The following is an 18,974-nucleotide window of genomic DNA, read 5'->3' on the forward strand; positions in this document are numbered from 1 at the left end:
TACTGGCGCAGAACAAGATATTCACTCAGTAACTCAATATGATTTCTCAGAATCTGACTGGATTGCAAGTTGCATCTGGTAGTATTAAAGAAGCTTCTTCTGAAGGAGAAGCTTATGACTCTGAGAATCATGTAATGGAAGAGGTGAATTACATGGGTGAAGCCTATGGAAACACCTATAATCCTTCATGGAGAAATCATCCAAATTTTTCATGGAAGGATCAACAGAAGCCTCAACAAGGCTTCAATAATAATAATGGTGGAAGAAACAGGTTTGGCAATAGCAAACGTTTTCCATCATCTTCTTAGCAACAGACAGAGAATTCTGAGCAGAGCCCCTCTGGCTTAGCAAACATAGTCTCTGATCTATCTAAGGCCACTCTCAGTTTCATGAATGAAACAAGGTCCTCCATCAGAAACTTGGAGGCACAAGTGGGTTAGCTGAGTAAAAGGGTTACTGAAACTCCTCCTAGCACTCTCCCAAACAATACAGAAGAGAATCCCAAAAGAGAGTGCAAGGCCATAACCGTGACCAACATGGCCGAACCTGGAGAGAGTGAAAAGGCAGTGATTCCCAGTGAGAAAGACCTCAGGGAACGTCCACTGGCCACTAAGGAGTACCCTAATGAGGAACCAAAGGAATCTAAGACCCATACAGAGACCATAGAGATTCCATTGAACTTCCTTTTACCATTCATGAGCTCTGATGAAGACATTGTTAAAGGGAAAGTTGCCCAGTATTTAGGAGCAATCATGAAGCTGAATGCCAAGCTATTCGGTAATGAGACTTGGGAGGATGAACCTCCATTGCTCATTAATGAACTGAATACCTGGGTTCAGCAAACTTTACCTCAAAAGAAACAGGATCCTGGTAAATTCTTAATACACTGTACCATAGGCACCATGACCTTTGAGAAGATCTGTGTGACTTGGGGACAAGTTTAACCTCATGCCACTCTCTGTAATGGAGAAACTAGGGATCTTTAAGGTACAAGCTGCAAGAATCTCATTAGAGATGGCAGACAAATCAATGAAATAGGCTTATGGACTAGTAGAGGACGTGCTAGTGATGGTTGAAGGTCTTTACATCCCTGCTGATTTCATAATTCTAGACACTAGGAAGGATGAGGATGAATCCATCATCCTTGGAAGACCCTTCCTAGCCACAGCAAAAGTTGTAATTGATGTTGACAGAGGAGAGTTGGTCCTTCAATTGAATGAGGACTACCTTGTGTTTAAGGCTCAAAATTCTCCTTCTGTACACATGGAGAAGAAGCATGAAAAGCTTCTCTCAATACAGAGTCAAACAAAGCCCCCACATCCAAACTCTAAGTTTGGTGTTGGGAGAATTCAACTATGCTCTGAATATCTGTGAAGCTCCATGAGAGCTCACTGTCAAGCTATTGACATTAAATAAGCGCTTATTGGGAGGCAACCCAATTTTAATTATCTATGTTAAAATTCTATTGTTATTTTATGTTTTCTTTAGGTAGATGATCATGTGGAGTCCCAAAAACAACTGCAAAAATTAAAGCAAAATCAAAAACAGCATTAAAAACAGCACACCCTGGAGGATGAGCTTACTGGCGTTTAAACGCCAGTAAAAGTAGCAAAATGGGCATTAAACGCCCAGTCTGACACCATTCTGGGCATTTAATGCCAGAAACAAGCACCAGACTGGCATTTAAACGCCAGAAAGGGAAGAAAAGCTGGTGTTAAATGCCAGAAACAAGCAGCAAGCTGGCGTTAAATGCCAGAAACAGGCAGCAACCTGACGTTTAAATGCCAGTATTGCATCAGAGGGCGTTTTACACGCCTAAATGGTGCAGGGATGAGAAATCCTTGACACCTCAGGATCTGTGGACCCCACAGGATCTCCACTTACCTCAACTCACTCTCTCTCTCTTCTCCATACATCCCAATAACACCCTTCCCCAAATACTCTTTACCACTCACATCCATCCACTCTTCCCCAAAAAACCTCACCTACCTCCAAATTCAAAATCCTTTCCCTTCCAAACCTAATCCCAAATACACGAACCTACCCCTCCCCCCACTCCTATATATACCCCTCATCCATCCTTCTAATTCACACATCACAAACACCTTATAACCCCTTGGCCGAACCACATACCACCATCCATCTCTTCCATATCTTCTTCTTCTTCTCCTTTATTTCTTCTTTTTCCCGAGGACGAGCAAACCTTTTAAGTTTGGTGTGGAAAAAGCATTGATTTTTGTGTTTCCATAACCATTTATGGCACCTAAGGCCGGAGAAACCTCTAGAAAAAGGAAAGGGAAGGCAAAAGCTTCCACCTCCGAGTCATGGGAGATGGAAAGATTCATCTCAAAAGCCCATCAAGACCACTTCTATGAAAAAGGTAATCCCCGAGGTCCCTTTTAAGCTCAAAAGGGGCGAATATCCGGAGATCCGACATGAGATTAGAAGAAGAGGATGGGAAGTTCTCTCCAATCCTATTCAATTAGTCGAAATCTTAATGGCTCAAGAGTTCTATGCAAACGCATGGATCACTAGGAACCATGATCAAAGTATGAACCCAAACCCAAAGAATTGGCTTACAATGGTTCGGGGGAAATATTTAGATTTCAGTTCGAAAAATGTAAGGTTAGCATTCAACTTGCCAATGATGCAAGAAGACGCACGCCCATACACTAGAAGGGTCAACTTTGATCCAAGGTTGGACCAAGTCCTCATGGACATATGTGTGGAATGAGCTCAATAGAAAAAAGACTCAAGAGGCAAGTCAGTTCAGTTGAGAAGACCGGACCTTAAGCCTGTGGCTAGAGGATGGTTGGAGTTCATCCAACGCTCTATCATTCCTACTAGCAACCGATCCGAAGTAACTGTGGATCAGGCCATCATGATCCATAGTGTCATGATTGGAGAAGAAGTGGAAGTTCATGAGATCATACCTCTAGAACTCTACAAGGTGGCTGAAAAGCCCTCCACTTTAGCAAGGTTACCCTTCCCTCATCTCATTTGTCACCTATGCAATTCGGCTGGAATTGTCATAGAGGGAGACATCCTCATTAAAGAGGACAAGCTCATCACTAAAAAGAGTATGGAGCAAATAAGAGAGCCCACTCATGGACCTCAACAAGAGCATGAGGAAGTCCCTCATCAAGAAATCCCTGAGATACCTCAAGGGATGCATTTTCCTTCACACAACTATTGGGAGCAACTCAACACCTCTTTAGGAGATTTGAGTTCCAATATGGAGCAACTAAGGATAGAGCACCAAGAGCACTCCATTATTCTCCATGAAATTAGAGAGGATCAAATAGCCATGAGGGAAGAGCAACAAAGGCAAGGAAGAGACATTGAGGAGCTCAAGAGCACCGTTGGTTCTTCAAGAGGAAGAAGACGCCACCCTCACTAAGGTGGACCCGTTCCTTAATCTCCTTGTTCTTATTTTTATGTTTTTTGGTTTTATGCTTTATGTTTGTCTATGTTTTGTGTCTCTACTACATGATCATTAGTGTCTAGTATCTATGTCTTAAAGCTATGAATAACTCCATGAATCCTTCACCTCTCTTAAATAAAAAATGTTTCTAATTGCAAAAGAACAAGAAGTACATGAGTTTCGAAATTTATCTTGAAATTAGTTTAATTATATTGATGTGGTGGCAATACTTTTTGTTTTCTGAATGAATGCTTGAACAGTGCATATTTTTTATATTGAATTTTATGAATGTTAAAATTGTTGGCTCTTGAAAGAATGATGAAAAAGAGAAATGTTATTGATAATCTGAAAAATCATAAAATTGATTCTTGAAGCAAGAAAAAGTAGTGAATGACAAGGCTTGCGAAAAAAAGTGGCAAAAAAAAATTTAAGAAAAAGAAAGAAAAAGCAAGCAGAAAAAGCCAATAGCCCTTAAAACCAAAAGGCAAGGGTAAAAAGGATCCAAGGCTTTGAGCATTAATGGATAGGAGGGCCCAAGGAAATAAAATCCAGACCTAAGTGGCTAAATCAAGCTGTCCTTAACCATGTGCTTGTGTCATGAAGGTCCAAGTGAAAAGCTTGAGACTGAGTGGTTAAAGTCATGATCCAAAGCAAAAAGAGTGTGCTTAAGAGCTCTGGACACCTCTAACTGGGGACTTTAGCAAAGCTGAGTCACAATCTGAAAAGGTTCACCCAGTCATGTGTCTGTGGCATTTATGTATCCAGTGGTAATACTGGAAAACAAAATGCTTAGGGTCACGGCCAAGACTCATAAGTAACTGTGTTCAAGAATCAACATACTAAACTAGGAGAATCAATAACACTATATGAATTCTGAGTTCCTATGGATGCCAATCATTCTAAACTTCAAAGGATAAAGTGAGATGCCAAAACTGTTCAGAAGCAAAAAGCTACTAGTCCCGCTCATCTAATTGGAACTAAGTTTCATTGATATTTTGGAATTTATAGTATATTCTCTTCTTTTTATCCTATTTGATTTTCAGTTGCTTGGGGACAAGCAACAATTTAAGTTTGGTGTTGTGATGAGCAGATAATTTATACGCTTTTTGGCATTATTTTTAGGTAGTTTTTAGTAGGTTCTAGCTACTTTTTAGTATATTTTTATTAGTTTTTATGCAAAATTCACAATTCTAGACTTTACTATGAGTTTGTGTGTTTTTCTATGATTTCAGGTATTTTCTGGCTAAAATTGAGGGACGTGAGCAAAAATCTGATTTAGAGGCTGAAAAAGGACTGCAATGCTGTTGGATTCTGACCTCCCTGCACTCAAAATGGATTTTCTGGAGCTATAAAAGCCCAATTGGCACGCTCTCAATTGCGTTAAAAAGTAGACATCCTGAGCTTTCCAGCAATATATAATACTCCAAACTTTGCTCAAGTTTTGATAACGCAAAACGGCGTTTAAACGCCAACTTCCTGCCCTATTCTGGCATTAAACGCCAGAACTGAGTTACAAGCTGGAGTCAAACGCCCAAACTGGCACCAAAGCTGGCGTTTAACTCCAAGAACAACCTATGAATGTGTAAAGCTCAATGCTCAGCCCAAGCACACACCAAGTGGGCCCCGGAAGTGGATTTCTGCATCATTTACTTATTTCTGTAAACCCTAGGTTACTAGTTCATTATAAATAGAACCTTTTACTATTGTATTTTCATCTTTTGATATACTGGATGCTACATTTTCATATTTGGGAAGGCTGGCCATTCGGCCATGCCTAGACCTTCATCACTTATGTATTTTCAATGGTGGAGTTTCTACACCTCATAGATTAAGGGGTGGAGCTCTGTTGTTCCTTATGAATTAATGCAATTACTACTGTTTTCTATTCAACTCATGCCTATTCTTGTTCTAAGATATCCATTCGCACCTAAGAACATGATGAATGTGATGATCAAGTGACACTTATCACCATTCTCACTTACGAATGCGTGCCTGACAACCACTTTCGTTCTACCTGAAAACAAGCTTGAATGTATATCACTTGGATCTCTAATCAACGATTCACATCGTCTCTCCTGACAACAAAGCATCTGAATCAGAGATTAGAATTCTTGTGGTATAGGCTAGAATCCATAAACAGCATTCCTGAGATCCGGAAAGTCTAAACCTTGTCTATGGTATTCCGAGTAGGATCTGGGAAGGGATGACTGTAAAAGAGCTTCAAACTCACGAATGTTGAGCATAGTGACAAACTCAAAAGGATTAATGGATCCTATTCCAACACAAGTGGGAACCGACAGATGATTAGCCATACGGTAGCTGTGCCTGGTATTTTTCATCCAAGACGAGCAATCCAACAGTTGATTAGCTGTACAGAAACCGTAGAGGACCATTTTCACTGAGAGAATCTTACAGCTTGCCATGGAAAGGAGTATGAATGATTGGATGTAGGCAATAGGAAAGTAGAAGTTCAGAAGGAACAAGGCATCTCCATACGCTTATCTGAAATTCCCACTAATGAATCACATAAGTATCTTTATCTTATTTTATGTTTTATTTGTCTTTTAATTATCAAAACCCCATAACCATTTGAATCCGCCTGACTGAGATTTACAAGACGACCATAGCTTGCTTCAAGCCGACAATCTCCGTGGGATCGACCCTTACTCACGTAAGGTATTACTTGGACGACCCAGTGCACTTGCGGGTCAGCTGCATGGAGTTGTGACAAAGTGTGTGAATTACGTTTCGAGCACCAAGTTTTTGGCGCCGTTGTTAAGGATCACAATTATGTGTACCACCCATCCACCCCTACTCGCGCGTTCACGTCAAAGACGCTTTTGCGTTGTTGCAATTTTGCCTCAACCACGCTGACGCGTGACCCACGCGTATGCGTGGATTGAATTACATCAACCCCTCGCGAGAAACCCTTTCTCGCGTCATTCGCCCCTCTACTACCCCTACCCCAGCGCCAAACCAGAACCCCCGCCGTACCCCTTCGCTGGCCACCACCCCCCAATGCCTCACCCCTTCCTCCTCCCTTCTCTTCCCCTCCCTCCTTCATCCCCTGCCCCCACCCGAACCACCGCCCGCACTCCCAGCGCCGCCGTGCCGCACCCCCATCGCTGTCGTGTCACCCACCAGCACCACCGCCCTCTCTCTGCGTCCAATTTCTGTCACTGTGCACACCAGATTCCACTACACTCTAATCCCTTTCCCGTTCTAGTTAGATAGTTGCATATTTCTTTTTCAAAATCTGTTCAAATTAGATAGTTAGAGATGCATGTCGTAGTGGATTTTAGGTAGTTAGGTAGCTAGGATGTGGTTAGTGGATTTAGGTCTGATAATTGCGCCGTTCTTGCTGCTTGATTTATCTATTTCGCGATTTTGAAATTGATGTGCTAATGATACTGCTCATCTGCGGTTCATTCCTATTTAATGTTGTTTTCACATTATTCAACCTGAATTGTATTTCTTGCTACTGCCTGAATTTGTTTTTGTCTAAATTCATGTGACCTACTACTTGCTACTCTTTTATGCACTACTTTACTGTCATATGAACTGAATTTCTGCTACTATTTTTCCCGGAAACGTCCAATTTATAGCCGGAATGCTGCCCGATTTTTTTTCCGCAAATTGTTTTCCTCAACTCCCATTCATGAATTGGTTTTGGTACTTTCGAATTTTGCATTAATTGGTTTCAACCAAGCCAACTCATGGAAGGATGGGCTAGCATTCTTACTCTTTCTGTTCCCTTGTTAGTTAAATCGCATTATTGATGATTTCATTCATTATGAAATTCTTTTATTTATATGATTTATCATCAATAACCTGCAATATCTACTTCAATGTGAGTTGCTTGTTCTTCAAGTTTGTGAAAGTTTTTGTTAATTAGGATATACAATACCATGCCACTTACTTTAACTTCACTTTTTAACTCTTAACTGCATTAACTTTCTAACTTCTCTTTTAGTTTTCACCTCACTACTTTCAACCCATTTCAAGGCATGATTATCGTTGTTCCTAATAAACAAACATTCCACATATCGTAGATCTTGGATTGTGATTTTTATTCCCATTCTTTGACTTTTAGCTTGCATACAGTCCAACATTCTACATCTATCTAACTCACTTCATGCTTCTATTGCTATTTTATTCCTCTTTGGTACATTTTTGCTTATATTGCTAAAATCCTATTTGCTTACCTGTTTTTTTCCTGCTTTAGTTTAATAAATTGTATCCTGGAACATCTACTTTTCAGGATGTCTGACCCAAAAGGCAAAGGAAAAGCCAAAATAGGCACAGGCAAAAGAAAAAGAAGTGAATCATCCATCACTATTTTGGATATCCTCCATGATGATTCCTGGCGGGAGACGAATTTTACTCCGCAAGAAAAGGCTGATCAGTTAGTGCCTGTAACTTACCTAGCCAAGTTTGCAAACCGATACTGTGAACTGAAGTATCCAGTCTTTGTAACTTCACGGAACTTATACCTCGAAAAGACCCTCCGAATTCCAGCTGAATTACAGCAGTACACCACAGAACAAATCAAACAGAGAGGCTGGTTCTTTCTGGAGAGGAACTTAACTGAAGTTAATGCATCCTGGGTCAGGGAATTCTACTGCAACTTTTACAAGACAACCCTGGATGCAGTCCAGCTCAGAGGTAAACGAATTCTCGTCACTGAGGAGGTAATTGAAGATATCTTCCAGTTCTAGCCTAAATTCGATCAACTAGATGGTTATCAAAAGGCTGAAGAAGATATGAGATTTATGAGATTTGATTGGGAAGCATGAAGCGAACCATATCCATTGATCCAGCTATCCCATGGGTTATGGGTAAATCAACAGTAAACCCAAAAGGCATCAAAATCATTTATCTGAATGATGAGGCTCGGCTATGGCAGCAAATTTTGAGCAACTATGTGATGCCAAGCACTCACGAGACTGAGGTGCCAACTGCCATGATTACTCTTATCTGGTGCGTGATGGAAGGCAAGGACCTATACCTTCCTCAGTTCATCTGGCATTCCATGGCTAAAGTCCATGTTAGAGGCACTCTGCCCTTCCCTTATCTGATTACCCAGTTGGGCCGCCGACTGCAAGAAGATCATCCCACACGGCAAGAAGTTCGAGGCTTTGGGCTACAGACCGCCCTCTATTACTGCCTCTGCTGCTGCAGCCACCTCTTCTGCTGCCCCTTCAGCACCTGCTGCCCCCACTCCCACCCACAGCACCCTCACATGCTTCGCAGCCCATCTACCATTTAATGCACAGACTCTTCGAGCGGCTGGATCAGATGGAGCACCGCAACCGGCGGCGATATGAGCAGTCTGAGTGTCGCAGCAAGCGACGCTATGAGCATCTGAAATTGATTATTCAATCGGGCCACACTGACATCCCCTCTGAGCCTGACACACCATCGGAGTCATTTGAGGAGGAGGCAGATGACCAGGAGGACAATGTACGAGCAGAGGCCGAGCAGGCAGGACCCGAGCAGGCTGCGCCACTTCAGGAGGACACCCAGCGGATAGAGCCAGCCAATCCACAGGTCCCTTTACAAACAGCGCCTCCGCTTTAGCAGGCAGACCCTCAGGCCACCACAGAGACACCTGCAGCACACCCTTCCAGAGATAACGCTTCTTCACACCCAGCTTGATTGAGCATCGGGGACGATGCTATTATTTAAGTGTGGGGAGGTCGCCATCTCTGGCGAACTTTATTTTGGTGAATTACTTTTAGACTCTTTATCCTATTTTATTTCTTTTTCTGTATTTTATTTTCCTTTTAGTACTTGTACATCTTCTTTTGCTGTATTTACATGCACTTCATTACATTTTTCATTATGGGCCGTGTATATATATCTTAGATATTTAGTCCAATCTGCACTCTTAGCCTACTAGTTGTGATGTAGAAGATATGGATTATTTAGTTTAGTTTACCCTTTGACATATGATAATTTGGTTTAATTGAAAATAAAAGAGTAAACTAGAAATTTTAGTTTGACATAATCAAAACAATCTACACACCATGTATATATAGCAATAAATGTGGGTAAATTGACAACATTTTTCAAAGAAAATACTTATTTTTATAAGAGCCATTCAAAGATTCACATTGAATTGAATGGAAACTCTTGTTTTCTACTTGCATGATATACATAACTGATATATGATTTTTGAGCCAAAGAACACACAACCCGTGAGTTTTTTAGCTTAATTGCATGGTTACATCATCTAACCATAGTTTTCATTCCTGTGTGTTTCCTTCTCTATGCTTGCAATCTCTGCTTTGTTTTATTCTATATGTCCAATATTCAATGTATTTACATACTTGCATATGATTGAGGCCATTACTTGTTCTTTGCTCACTTATCCCAAATAAGCCTACCCTTTTATGTCACCCTTGTTAGCCCCCTTGAGCATTTTAATCCCCTTCTGTTCTATAACCACATCACTAGCCTTAAGTAGAAAAACAAATTAAATATCCCAAATTGAATCTTTGATTAGCTTAAGATAGAGATTAAGTATCAACTAAGTGTGGGGAAGTCTGTGGGAACTTGGGATGATAGGAAAGGCATTCAACTGATAAATTATTTGGAATTAGGGTGCATGCTCATGTGAAACCAAAATAATTAAAATACCATGTGCATTGATATATTGTATTTATGTTTCAAAAAAAAATCCCTTTTTAATAAATAAATAAATAAAGGGACAAAATTACCCCAATAATAAGTTTAGTAAAGAAATCAATGCACATAGGATAAAATCAAAAATAATTTGGTACATGAGTATGTGATACAAAAAGTGGAAAATTGAGTAGCTAGGCATAATTTTAAAATTGTATAGAATGTGTATATGTCGAGTGAGATTTTGGACTAATCAAGGATTTAATTTATAGCTCACTTGACCTTATATGTATGCCCTCACCTTTACCTTAGCCCCATTACAACCTTGAAAAGACCTCATGATGTTTGCATGTGTACATTAAATATTTGTTGATTGATTAGATGAAGAACAAAGTTTTAGAAAGCATGACTAGGGAAGAATAGAGTGATTTACCCCAAACACTAAGTGACTAGAGTGTATACACAAATCCAGTGAGGGTTCAATAGCTCATCTCCATATATCCAAGTTTAATTATTGATTGTCTTGCAAGTTTGCGAAATCTTTTGATTAACTCAACTCAATTGTGAATATATTTTAACATGATTTAGCCTTGGCTGCGCATATATGATTCCTTGAAAAATTTGACTCAATTTAATCACATGTAAGCTTTATATATATAAGTGGATAGTAATTAGAATTGCATGATTCATTTAGATAGCTTGCATTTAGAATAGATTGCATTGCATAAAATTCTACCATTCTACCTTCACCCTTTTTTTCCATTTCTCTTGAATTCAGCATGAGGACATACTAATGTTTAAGTGTGGGGAGGTTGATAAACCACTATTTTATGATTTATCTTGTGCTCTATTGAGTGTTTTTATCAATTCTTCACCCACTTATTCATAAGATTTGCATGGTTTTATAATTCCTTCCTTATTCTATGAAATATGTGAAAACATGTTTCCTATGCCTTAAAAATATTTATTTTTAATTATCCTTTATTACCATCTGATGTCATGATCTGTGTGTTAAGTAATTCCAGGCTTTATAAGGGTAGGAATGGCTTAGAGGACAGAAAGGAAGCACGCAAAAATGGAGGAAACGCATAAAAGGGAGTTTTGAAGAAAATGGCAGCGACGCGCACGCATGAACGACGCACACGTGTGCCTAGCGCAAAGTACGAATGACGCGAACGCGCGACCGACGCGTACGCGTGACAAGGAAAATCTCCAAATGACGCGCACGCGTGACCCACGCGTACGCGTGACGGACGCCACGTGCAGAAAATTGTAGAAGTCACCCCCAGCGATTTCTGGACTCTTTTTCGGCCCAAGTCCAAGCCCAGGAACACAGAATAGAGGTTGGAGAATGAGGGAATCAAAAGAGAAAACATTCATTATTCACAATTGGAGTTTTGAGATGTAGTTTTAGGGAGAGAGGTTCTCTCCTCTCTCTTAGGTTTTAGGATTTAGGATTTCTTCTTTCAATTTCTTCTCAGATCCAGGTTTAATGTTCCTTTGATTTAGTCTTTATACTTTTAATTCTTCTAATATTTTGGTTTATGTGTTTTTCTTGTTGATCCTCTTCTGATTCTAATTGGCTATAAACTGCCCATGTTATATTTGATATCTTTATTAATTCAATTTGAGGTATTTCAGATTTATGATTGCTTTCTTTTATTTACGATATAAATAATTTGGATTTTCCCTTTTGGCTTCAGTTAAGTAATTGGTGACACTTGAGTTGTTAAACTCAGCAGTTGATTGGAAATTGGAATTTGCTGATTGATTTGGATCCCTTTAAAACTAGTCTTTCCATAGGAGTTGACTAGGACGTGAGGAATCAAGTTGATTAGTCCACTTGACTTTCCCTTATTTGGTAAGGGTTAACTAAGTGGGAGCACTGAACAATTCTCATCACACCTGATAAGGATAACTAGGATAGGACTTCCAGTTCTCATACCTTGCCAAGAGTTTCTATAATTATTAATTTATTCTTCTTGCCATTTACATCACTTGTTCTCTATTTCAAAAACTCAAAAATATACTTGTTTCCATAACCAATAATAAATACATCTCTCTTCAATTCCTTGAGAGACGACCCGAGGTTCAAATACTTCGGTTATAAATTTTATTGGGTTTGCTTAAGTGACAACTAAAATGTTTGCACAAAAGTGACTCTTGTAGGTTTAGAAGCTATACTTGCAACGAGGATTTATTTTGTGAAAATTCTAGACCACGCAAGAGTCACGTTCGTCATGTGCGTCCATGGGGTTTTGCACAATCCGCGCGTACGCCCCTTGTGTGCGTGCGCGTCCCTGGGTGCGTTCAAAGAATCCTTGGCTTTTCATGATTTCTTCACTTTGCATGCTTTCTCTTTATTCCTTTGATCCATTCTAAGCTCCTTTCAATCTGAAATCACTAACAAACACATCAAGGCATCTAGTGGAATCAAAGAGAGATTAAAAATTATCAATTTAAGGGTCTGAAAACACGTTTTCACACTTAAGCACAAATTAGGAGATAATCATAAAACCATGCTATTTCATTGAGTAAATGTGAGAAAAGGTTGATAAAATATTCTAAATTTGACACAAGATAAACCCTAAAAATGGGGTTTATCAGTATTCAACAGTTCCAGTGAAAGACCAGGGTCAAAAACTTGAAGGGAGCTCACCTGGATAACTGGTTCCTAGACCGCTACCAACAAGACGACCACCACCACCCGACTGAGCCGAGGGAGCAGATGTAGAGCCAGAGATGCTGCTTGATTTTTGTATTCTGTGAGCTTTCTGCCGCCGACGAAGTGAACACAGGGCAGGAGCACGGGACCGCGACGACGACGAGGTGAGAGACTGATAGAGCGACTAGGTGAGGGCGTGAAGCCGTGACCGAGAGAGATCGATATTGACGAGGTGAGCAGAGAGTCAACGAAGTGATGAGATGAGGGAAGAGATGATGGAGTGACAAGGTGAGGGCGAGGGTGAGCGACTGCCGAGTGCCGACGACAAAGGAGCAGAGAGATGAGGCTGGGGGGTTCCACACTTCCCCTGGAATCAAACTGATTTCTCAATTCTCAGATTTGGGGATATGGGGAGTGGGGAATAACATTAGGGTTTCGTTGAAAAAAGGGGATTGAAAGCCAAACGACACCGTTTTCATTTGTTTTTTTTTTAAAGCACAACCCGGACCGGGTTGAATTAACCGGCCGGGTCACCAGTTTTAATGAAAACCCGTCGGGTCGAAGTGGGTTCCACCGGGTTTCATGCATATCCAGTTCGACGAGTGGCTCAACCCGGCCAGGTGACCGAGTGACTGGGTGATCGGGTTTCCGATCGAACCGACCGGATCGAGTCAGGTTTGATAACTATGCTTTCAGCTCAACTAAGCCCTCACTTTCACTCTCAGCATACATTACTTGAGAGGAATGAAGAGTGAAGCCAAACCCCCCATCCCTCCCATTTTATAGTCTCTCGGTGCCATTAATAAAGCACTTTCCGGAGCAGGCTTTGTCTCCTACATAGAGACACTGACCAAGACTAGTCAACACGGGCCCTGCGTGTTGTCCTGGTGCTACCACGTGGCGGTGCATGTTGCTCAGGGTGCATGTTGCTCAGGGGCTGCCACATGGCGAATCTCTGCTGGAAATTTCTAGTAAAATTGCCTCAAAACTCTGTGAGGATTCCTGCTAAAGTAACACGTAGGGTGCGTGTTACCCTGAAGACGATACGTGGCGAATCTCTGCTGAGAATCTTTGAGAAAGTTGCCTCGAAACTCTATAAGAAAGTCCCTGCAAAAGTAACACGCAAGGTGCGTGTTGCTCTGGAGATAACACATGGAGTATCTTTGATAAAATTGTCTTGAATTCTACGAAGGTACGTGTTGTGTCAGCATTTTTATAAAATACCCCAAACGGGTTTCTTATTTAAATAAATTAAATAAATATTTTATTTACTGAAATAAATAATTTTAAAAATTATTACACTACAAGAAAATAAGCTTTCTGCCACGCTTTTAAAGCGTGCCGAAAAGTGCTAAAAAATGTGCCGATAGCTTTTCGCCACGCTTTTTGAGCTATCGGCACACTTTTGAAAGGGTCACATCTGCCAGCGTGCCGGTTGCTCTATCGCCATGCTTTTGTGGATCTATCGGCACGCTTTCAACTCTTGCCATGCTTAAAAGCGTGGCCATAGGTGTTAATCTATCGGTACGCTTTAAAAACGTACCGAAAAGTTCACATATCGCCACGCTTTTGAAGCGTGCCGATGGAGCACATACAGACACGCTTTTGAAGCGTGCCGATGGAGCACATACAGCCACACTTTTGAAGCGTGGCTTTCCCACTAAAGCCTTTTGCCACGCTTTCAAAGCGTGGCCTATTCCTTTGTCAAATTAAAAAAAAAGGAAAAAATTAGAATGCATAATAATAATTGAAAAATTACAATTCTATAATAATAATTAAAAAGAGAAAATTAGAAGGCATAAGAATTCATTTTTTATTGATTTACATGAATTATTTACATGCTATAATAATTTAAATTAAAACTATAATGTTCCCAAAGATATGAAGGATGGAAAACCAAAATGTGATATACAGCAGAACTATGATTAACAAAAAGTTGATGTGGGAAGAACTCCTGCTACCATTTGCTTTTAAAACTCCTCATCTTCACTGGCCGCATCTTCTTCCTTATCATATTTTTCATTAGCCCTCTTCATGCTCTCCTTCTCCTTCTCCCTTTTCTCCTCCTGCTTCAGTAGCATTATAACTTTCCATAGCCTTCTCATATTCTGCTTTAAGCTTAGCAACTTTATTGGAATAAGGCTTCTTCTCCTGAACCACACATCAAGACACTTGAATCAACATCACATTGACAAACACATCATAAGAGAAAGATAAGCTTTATAGACTTACACATTATATATTGTACTTTTATCATTTACTATTTCAATTTTCATTTCCACATGCAGAAATAGAATTTTAAAAATTACCATTAGTTACATTCAAAACACCAGCAGCACTTGTGTTACGTACTGGTTGCAGAAGAGGTCCAATCACCATTACTGGGTTAATTTTTTTTTTTTTTTTTGCAAATTTCCAAGCAGCATCTTCAGCCAATGTCTTTGAAAGCACATACCAGTACCATGACTGGAAAAAAAAAGGAAAATGGGAAATAAAATTGGTGGTACCAAAGTCTCAAATTTACAAGGGATTGAGCTTATTCATATGAATCAAAATTAAATCAGCAAAACATAAAGCTAATTCCACTCCTACTAATTTGGCCTAATTAGGGGAATATGATAACAATTGTAGGGACATGGCACATACCTTCGACTCCTTACAAAGTTCGTGATCAAAAAACCAGGTGTCATCAACTACTGCTTTAGGAGTCAGAAGCCTTCCATTAAATGTAACAGCAGCAATTGAAGAAGTTAAAATAACGTGCTTCACCAACTGCGATTTCACAAACACTGCAAAAATGAATCAATTAGAACATGTTCACAAAACATAGCGTCTTCGCTCGCCAACAAAAAAGCTGATTAAACAACTTTGCAACGCAATATCCAAAATTTGATCTTCCACTCATTAAGAAATTATATATACTTTGCATATTAAAACTTAAGATTCCTACAGAAAACCAAATCCCCCTAAAATATAATATTAATAAATCATTCATCATGCTGGCCACTCCCAGAAAGGAAATAATCAAGCCATCAAAGGCAAGGAAATCCCTAAAAGTCACGGGCAAAAAATAGTTACTATTCAGAATCCCAAACCTAACATGCAAAAAACCAAATTGCAAAGCTCTGTCTCAAATAAAAAAGGCGCTATCTCCACTAATCAAACCAAGAGGAATGCTCTAATTAATCAAAAAGGAAAATAACAAGCAGCTCTAGCTAAGCCTAACTCTCATGAAACAAAAACAGCAGCAGAATAGGTTCTTAATAAAAGCAGGGATAAACAGGGAAACCATCAGGAATATTGGAGAAGCTTTAGCTATATGCTGAATGATCAATATAAGGTGTACAAAGAGGGAGGTTATGTGCCCCTAGCAGGTGAGGATAAAAATCTTACCATTAGTGACATGATGAGTTCTCATGGGGATGCATCTTGTTCAAAGGTGGTTCAGCAGCATCCTTCAAACACCTCATTTTTCATAAGTTATATTATGCTTGGTACCTAGGTGGAGTAACAAATTGAATGAGAGATTAAAATAATGAAAGACTAGAGAAAATTCTGAAACAGAGTAATGCCAAACAAAATAGAGCATTAATGAGACCGAAACTTTCAAGGTTTATCATTCAGTTTCCTTTGTATCAAACTATTCATCTAATTTCCATAATTTGGTAAAAAGAATGAAAATCAAATTCAGAGAAAACTAATGCTCAAATATCTTTAAAAAAATATTAGATTCACACTAGATATTTTTTTCCTTAAAAAAAAAAAGCAGTTCAGGAATCAACACAGATACTAAAACGGTATCTTGTGAAAGTTTTTTGGTTACCTTCACCTCCCATGATTATTAATCCAATTAGCAAAAGAACAAGGTGGATCTGTATCAAGAAAAAGAAATACGTAAGTTAGGGGTACTTCACTAACTATATATTGACAATTTATATATAATAATAGTCACAAATATAAGATATATAAAGGCTTAATATAGATTAGTAACTTCAACTTGTGTAATATTATATGATTATCTTGTGTTATATATAAATAAATGTATTAAAAACTAAACCCCTGAAGTGTATGTTCCAAAGCTAGACCATGACAATAGTAGCCACTGATAGAAGGTGAGCCACAAAGGAATCAAAATCATTTGCTAAACAAACCATGCATATTAAAGTTCAGATCAGTTCAAGGACATTTGCTAAACAAACAGAAGAATCAAAACCATGCTCAAATTCTCAGGAAACAGCTCAAATTCTCAGGAAATAGAGGAATCAAAATGTTTACAATCAATTAACCTGAAAATAGACAATTGAAGAAACAAGTTCAGAGCTCATAGACCCACCTCGGTTTATTAACAAGAGAATTAAAATGGGTGATGCAAAAAACAAAGAAACTCAGAGAGAGACAGAAAAAGAAACAACCTCATGAATATATAATGTAAAAATTGACCTGATCAGATTTGCCATCACTTTGTGCACTAATAAAAATAATAATAGCAGTAAGTAGAAGTAGAAGTAAAAGTATCGATATGAGGTGCTCCATTAAATGATTCACATCTCACCATGTAAACTTTTATATATATCAACGAGTTAATTGCCTTCTGGTTTTACCAACTTAAATATTGGATTATACAAGGCAATGGATTTGTATGTTTTAGCCAACCAGCTGTTGCAATATAAAATTAGGAGCATGATAATGAATTAAGTAGACATATAGACCAAACACAAAAGGTTTAATTCTTGCAAGAAAGAGGATTTTATAATTTCAGAAATCATTGCATCTCCATTATCACAGTTGCAGTTTTATTTACCTCTTTTTACTGTATAAGATGAAGAATGAGTTTTAATAATACCCATGCACCCTTTCAACAAACTAAAGCATGCATAACAAGCATTTGTTATAGAAACATTTTCACAAGTATAGTAACCATCAATTAAGACATTTGTTTCCTGTTTAGAAAATCTTAATATCAAGGTAATATTAATTAAGAAGTAATGGCTAAGTCCAATTGTTCTGACAGTTAAGTACCATTTTTCTTGCCAGAACATGCAATACGAGCCCCAATGCTTAGCCCATCAATACAGTTCATGGCAGCAACCCTTATAGCCTAAAATAAAATTCAAAAGATTGAAACTTTGGACCAAAAATAACAAAAACATAATATAAGATGAGTACTCAAATCACGACAATGTTATCAGTATGAAAAAAGACGAGAATTGTGGTGTTGTCTAAGAAGCTATTGTATTGAGTTGTTCATATTAGAGAAGAAGAAGCAGAAGAAGAAACAAGTCATGATGTGTCTCGTCATATGAAGTCCAGTGAGGTATTTTCACAAACAACAAATATTCAAGAAACAGAAAATGAAAAAAAAATCCCAAAACAGAACTGAAATTCAAGGAAACAGTTAGTTAGAAGTTAGTACCCGGGTTGGGTAGATGAAGTAGATCAGAATATTGCATAGCTCCACTGGATGCTTCTCACAGACAAAGCAAGCTGTTCTTTGAAGTTCTCCGGCAACATTTCCTTGTTCTTTGGGTTCCGGAAAACATTAATCAGCGTTATGGTGAGGGTTGAAATAGAGAAACAAAAAGGGATTAAATCTGTACCTTCTTGTGTTACGATGAGGGTTGAGCGCCGATTGAGGGAGGAACGACGATTGCGGGAGAGGCAGCGACGATTGAGTCAGCGTCGACGGGGGTAAGGTTTGAGCGAGAGAGAGCGAGTGCCGATGGAGGCCTTGCGAGCGAGACTGAATGCCAACGGAGGGCACGCCGATGGAGGGTTCGTCGACGGAGGCAGCACCGATTGAAGTTTCCAAGAGTTACAAAAGTGGGATAAATGATTGCAAGAGAAGGATAGAGGGTTGCAAGTTAAGAGGGAGCTACGAGCTGAAAGATGAAGGGATTCTCACTTCTCAATGATGAAGAGGGCTGCGAAGGTTTAGGGTTCTTAGTTGAGTAATGAAGAGGCTTCGAGGGTTTGGTTCTTACTTAAGTGAGGGCTGTTTTGAGAGTTTTGATAAAAAAAATGAAGTGTTTGAGTGAGAAATTAAATTAATTGGGAACCCTATTGTCACATTTTTTTAGGGTTCCAAATTATTAGAGGATATAGGCACGCTTTAAAAATGTGCCCGTATCCCGACAAACCAGCCACGCTTTAAAAGCGTACCTGTTTCTCTCTATGGCCACGCTTTTGAAGTGTGGCAAAAAAAAGGGTGGTCAAATCATAAATCAGTGGTCACCCTCATAAAAGCGTGCCAAAATCTCT

General features: G+C 39.3%; 1 protein-coding gene across 8 annotated transcripts; it reads right to left on the minus strand.

Moving 5' to 3' along the window:
• Positions 1 to 14,505: 14,505 nt before the first annotated feature.
• Positions 14,506 to 18,749, minus strand: LOC112758530 (phenylacetaldehyde reductase). Of its 8 annotated transcripts, none has more exons than XM_025807228.3 (8): positions 18,314 to 18,749; positions 18,130 to 18,236; positions 17,736 to 17,814; positions 16,540 to 16,588; positions 16,110 to 16,214; positions 15,363 to 15,505; positions 15,026 to 15,182; positions 14,506 to 14,867 (listed from the first exon to the last, which is right to left on the minus strand). In XM_025807228.3, the coding sequence occupies exons 5-8, from the start codon at positions 16,132 to 16,134 to the stop codon at positions 14,845 to 14,847; spliced, it is 348 nt and encodes a 115-aa protein (XP_025663013.1). In that variant the 5' UTR covers positions 16,135 to 16,214; positions 16,540 to 16,588; positions 17,736 to 17,814; positions 18,130 to 18,236; positions 18,314 to 18,749; the 3' UTR covers positions 14,506 to 14,844. The 8 variants fall into 8 exon arrangements, with proteins under 8 accessions (XP_025663013.1, XP_072075774.1, XP_025663012.1 ...); XM_072219673.1 differs by having other exon boundaries at positions 15,363 to 15,488; positions 18,314 to 18,699; XM_025807227.3 differs by lacking the exon at positions 17,736 to 17,814.
• Between the last annotated feature and the right edge of the window lie 225 nt (positions 18,750 to 18,974).

This window comes from Arachis hypogaea, chromosome 16, assembly GCF_003086295.3.
Source record: "Arachis hypogaea cultivar Tifrunner chromosome 16, arahy.Tifrunner.gnm2.J5K5, whole genome shotgun sequence".
NCBI classification, from domain to species: Eukaryota; Viridiplantae; Streptophyta; class Magnoliopsida; order Fabales; family Fabaceae; genus Arachis; species Arachis hypogaea.

What these genes read in the sequence shown, in the direction of transcription:
- LOC112758530 (XM_025807227.3), bottom strand. Translation starts at nt 16,134, where the DNA reads ATGAGAACTCATCATGTCACTAATG. An exon ending in AACTTTGTAAGGAGTCGAAG is followed by an intron (nt 15,183 to 15,362) that starts GTATGTGCCATG and finishes TTTTTTTTCCAG; the next exon opens with TCATGGTACTGGTATGTGCT. An exon ending in TGTTTTGAATGTAACTAATG is followed by an intron (nt 14,868 to 15,025) that starts GTAATTTTTAAA and finishes TGTGTGGTTCAG; the next exon opens with GAGAAGAAGCCTTATTCCAA.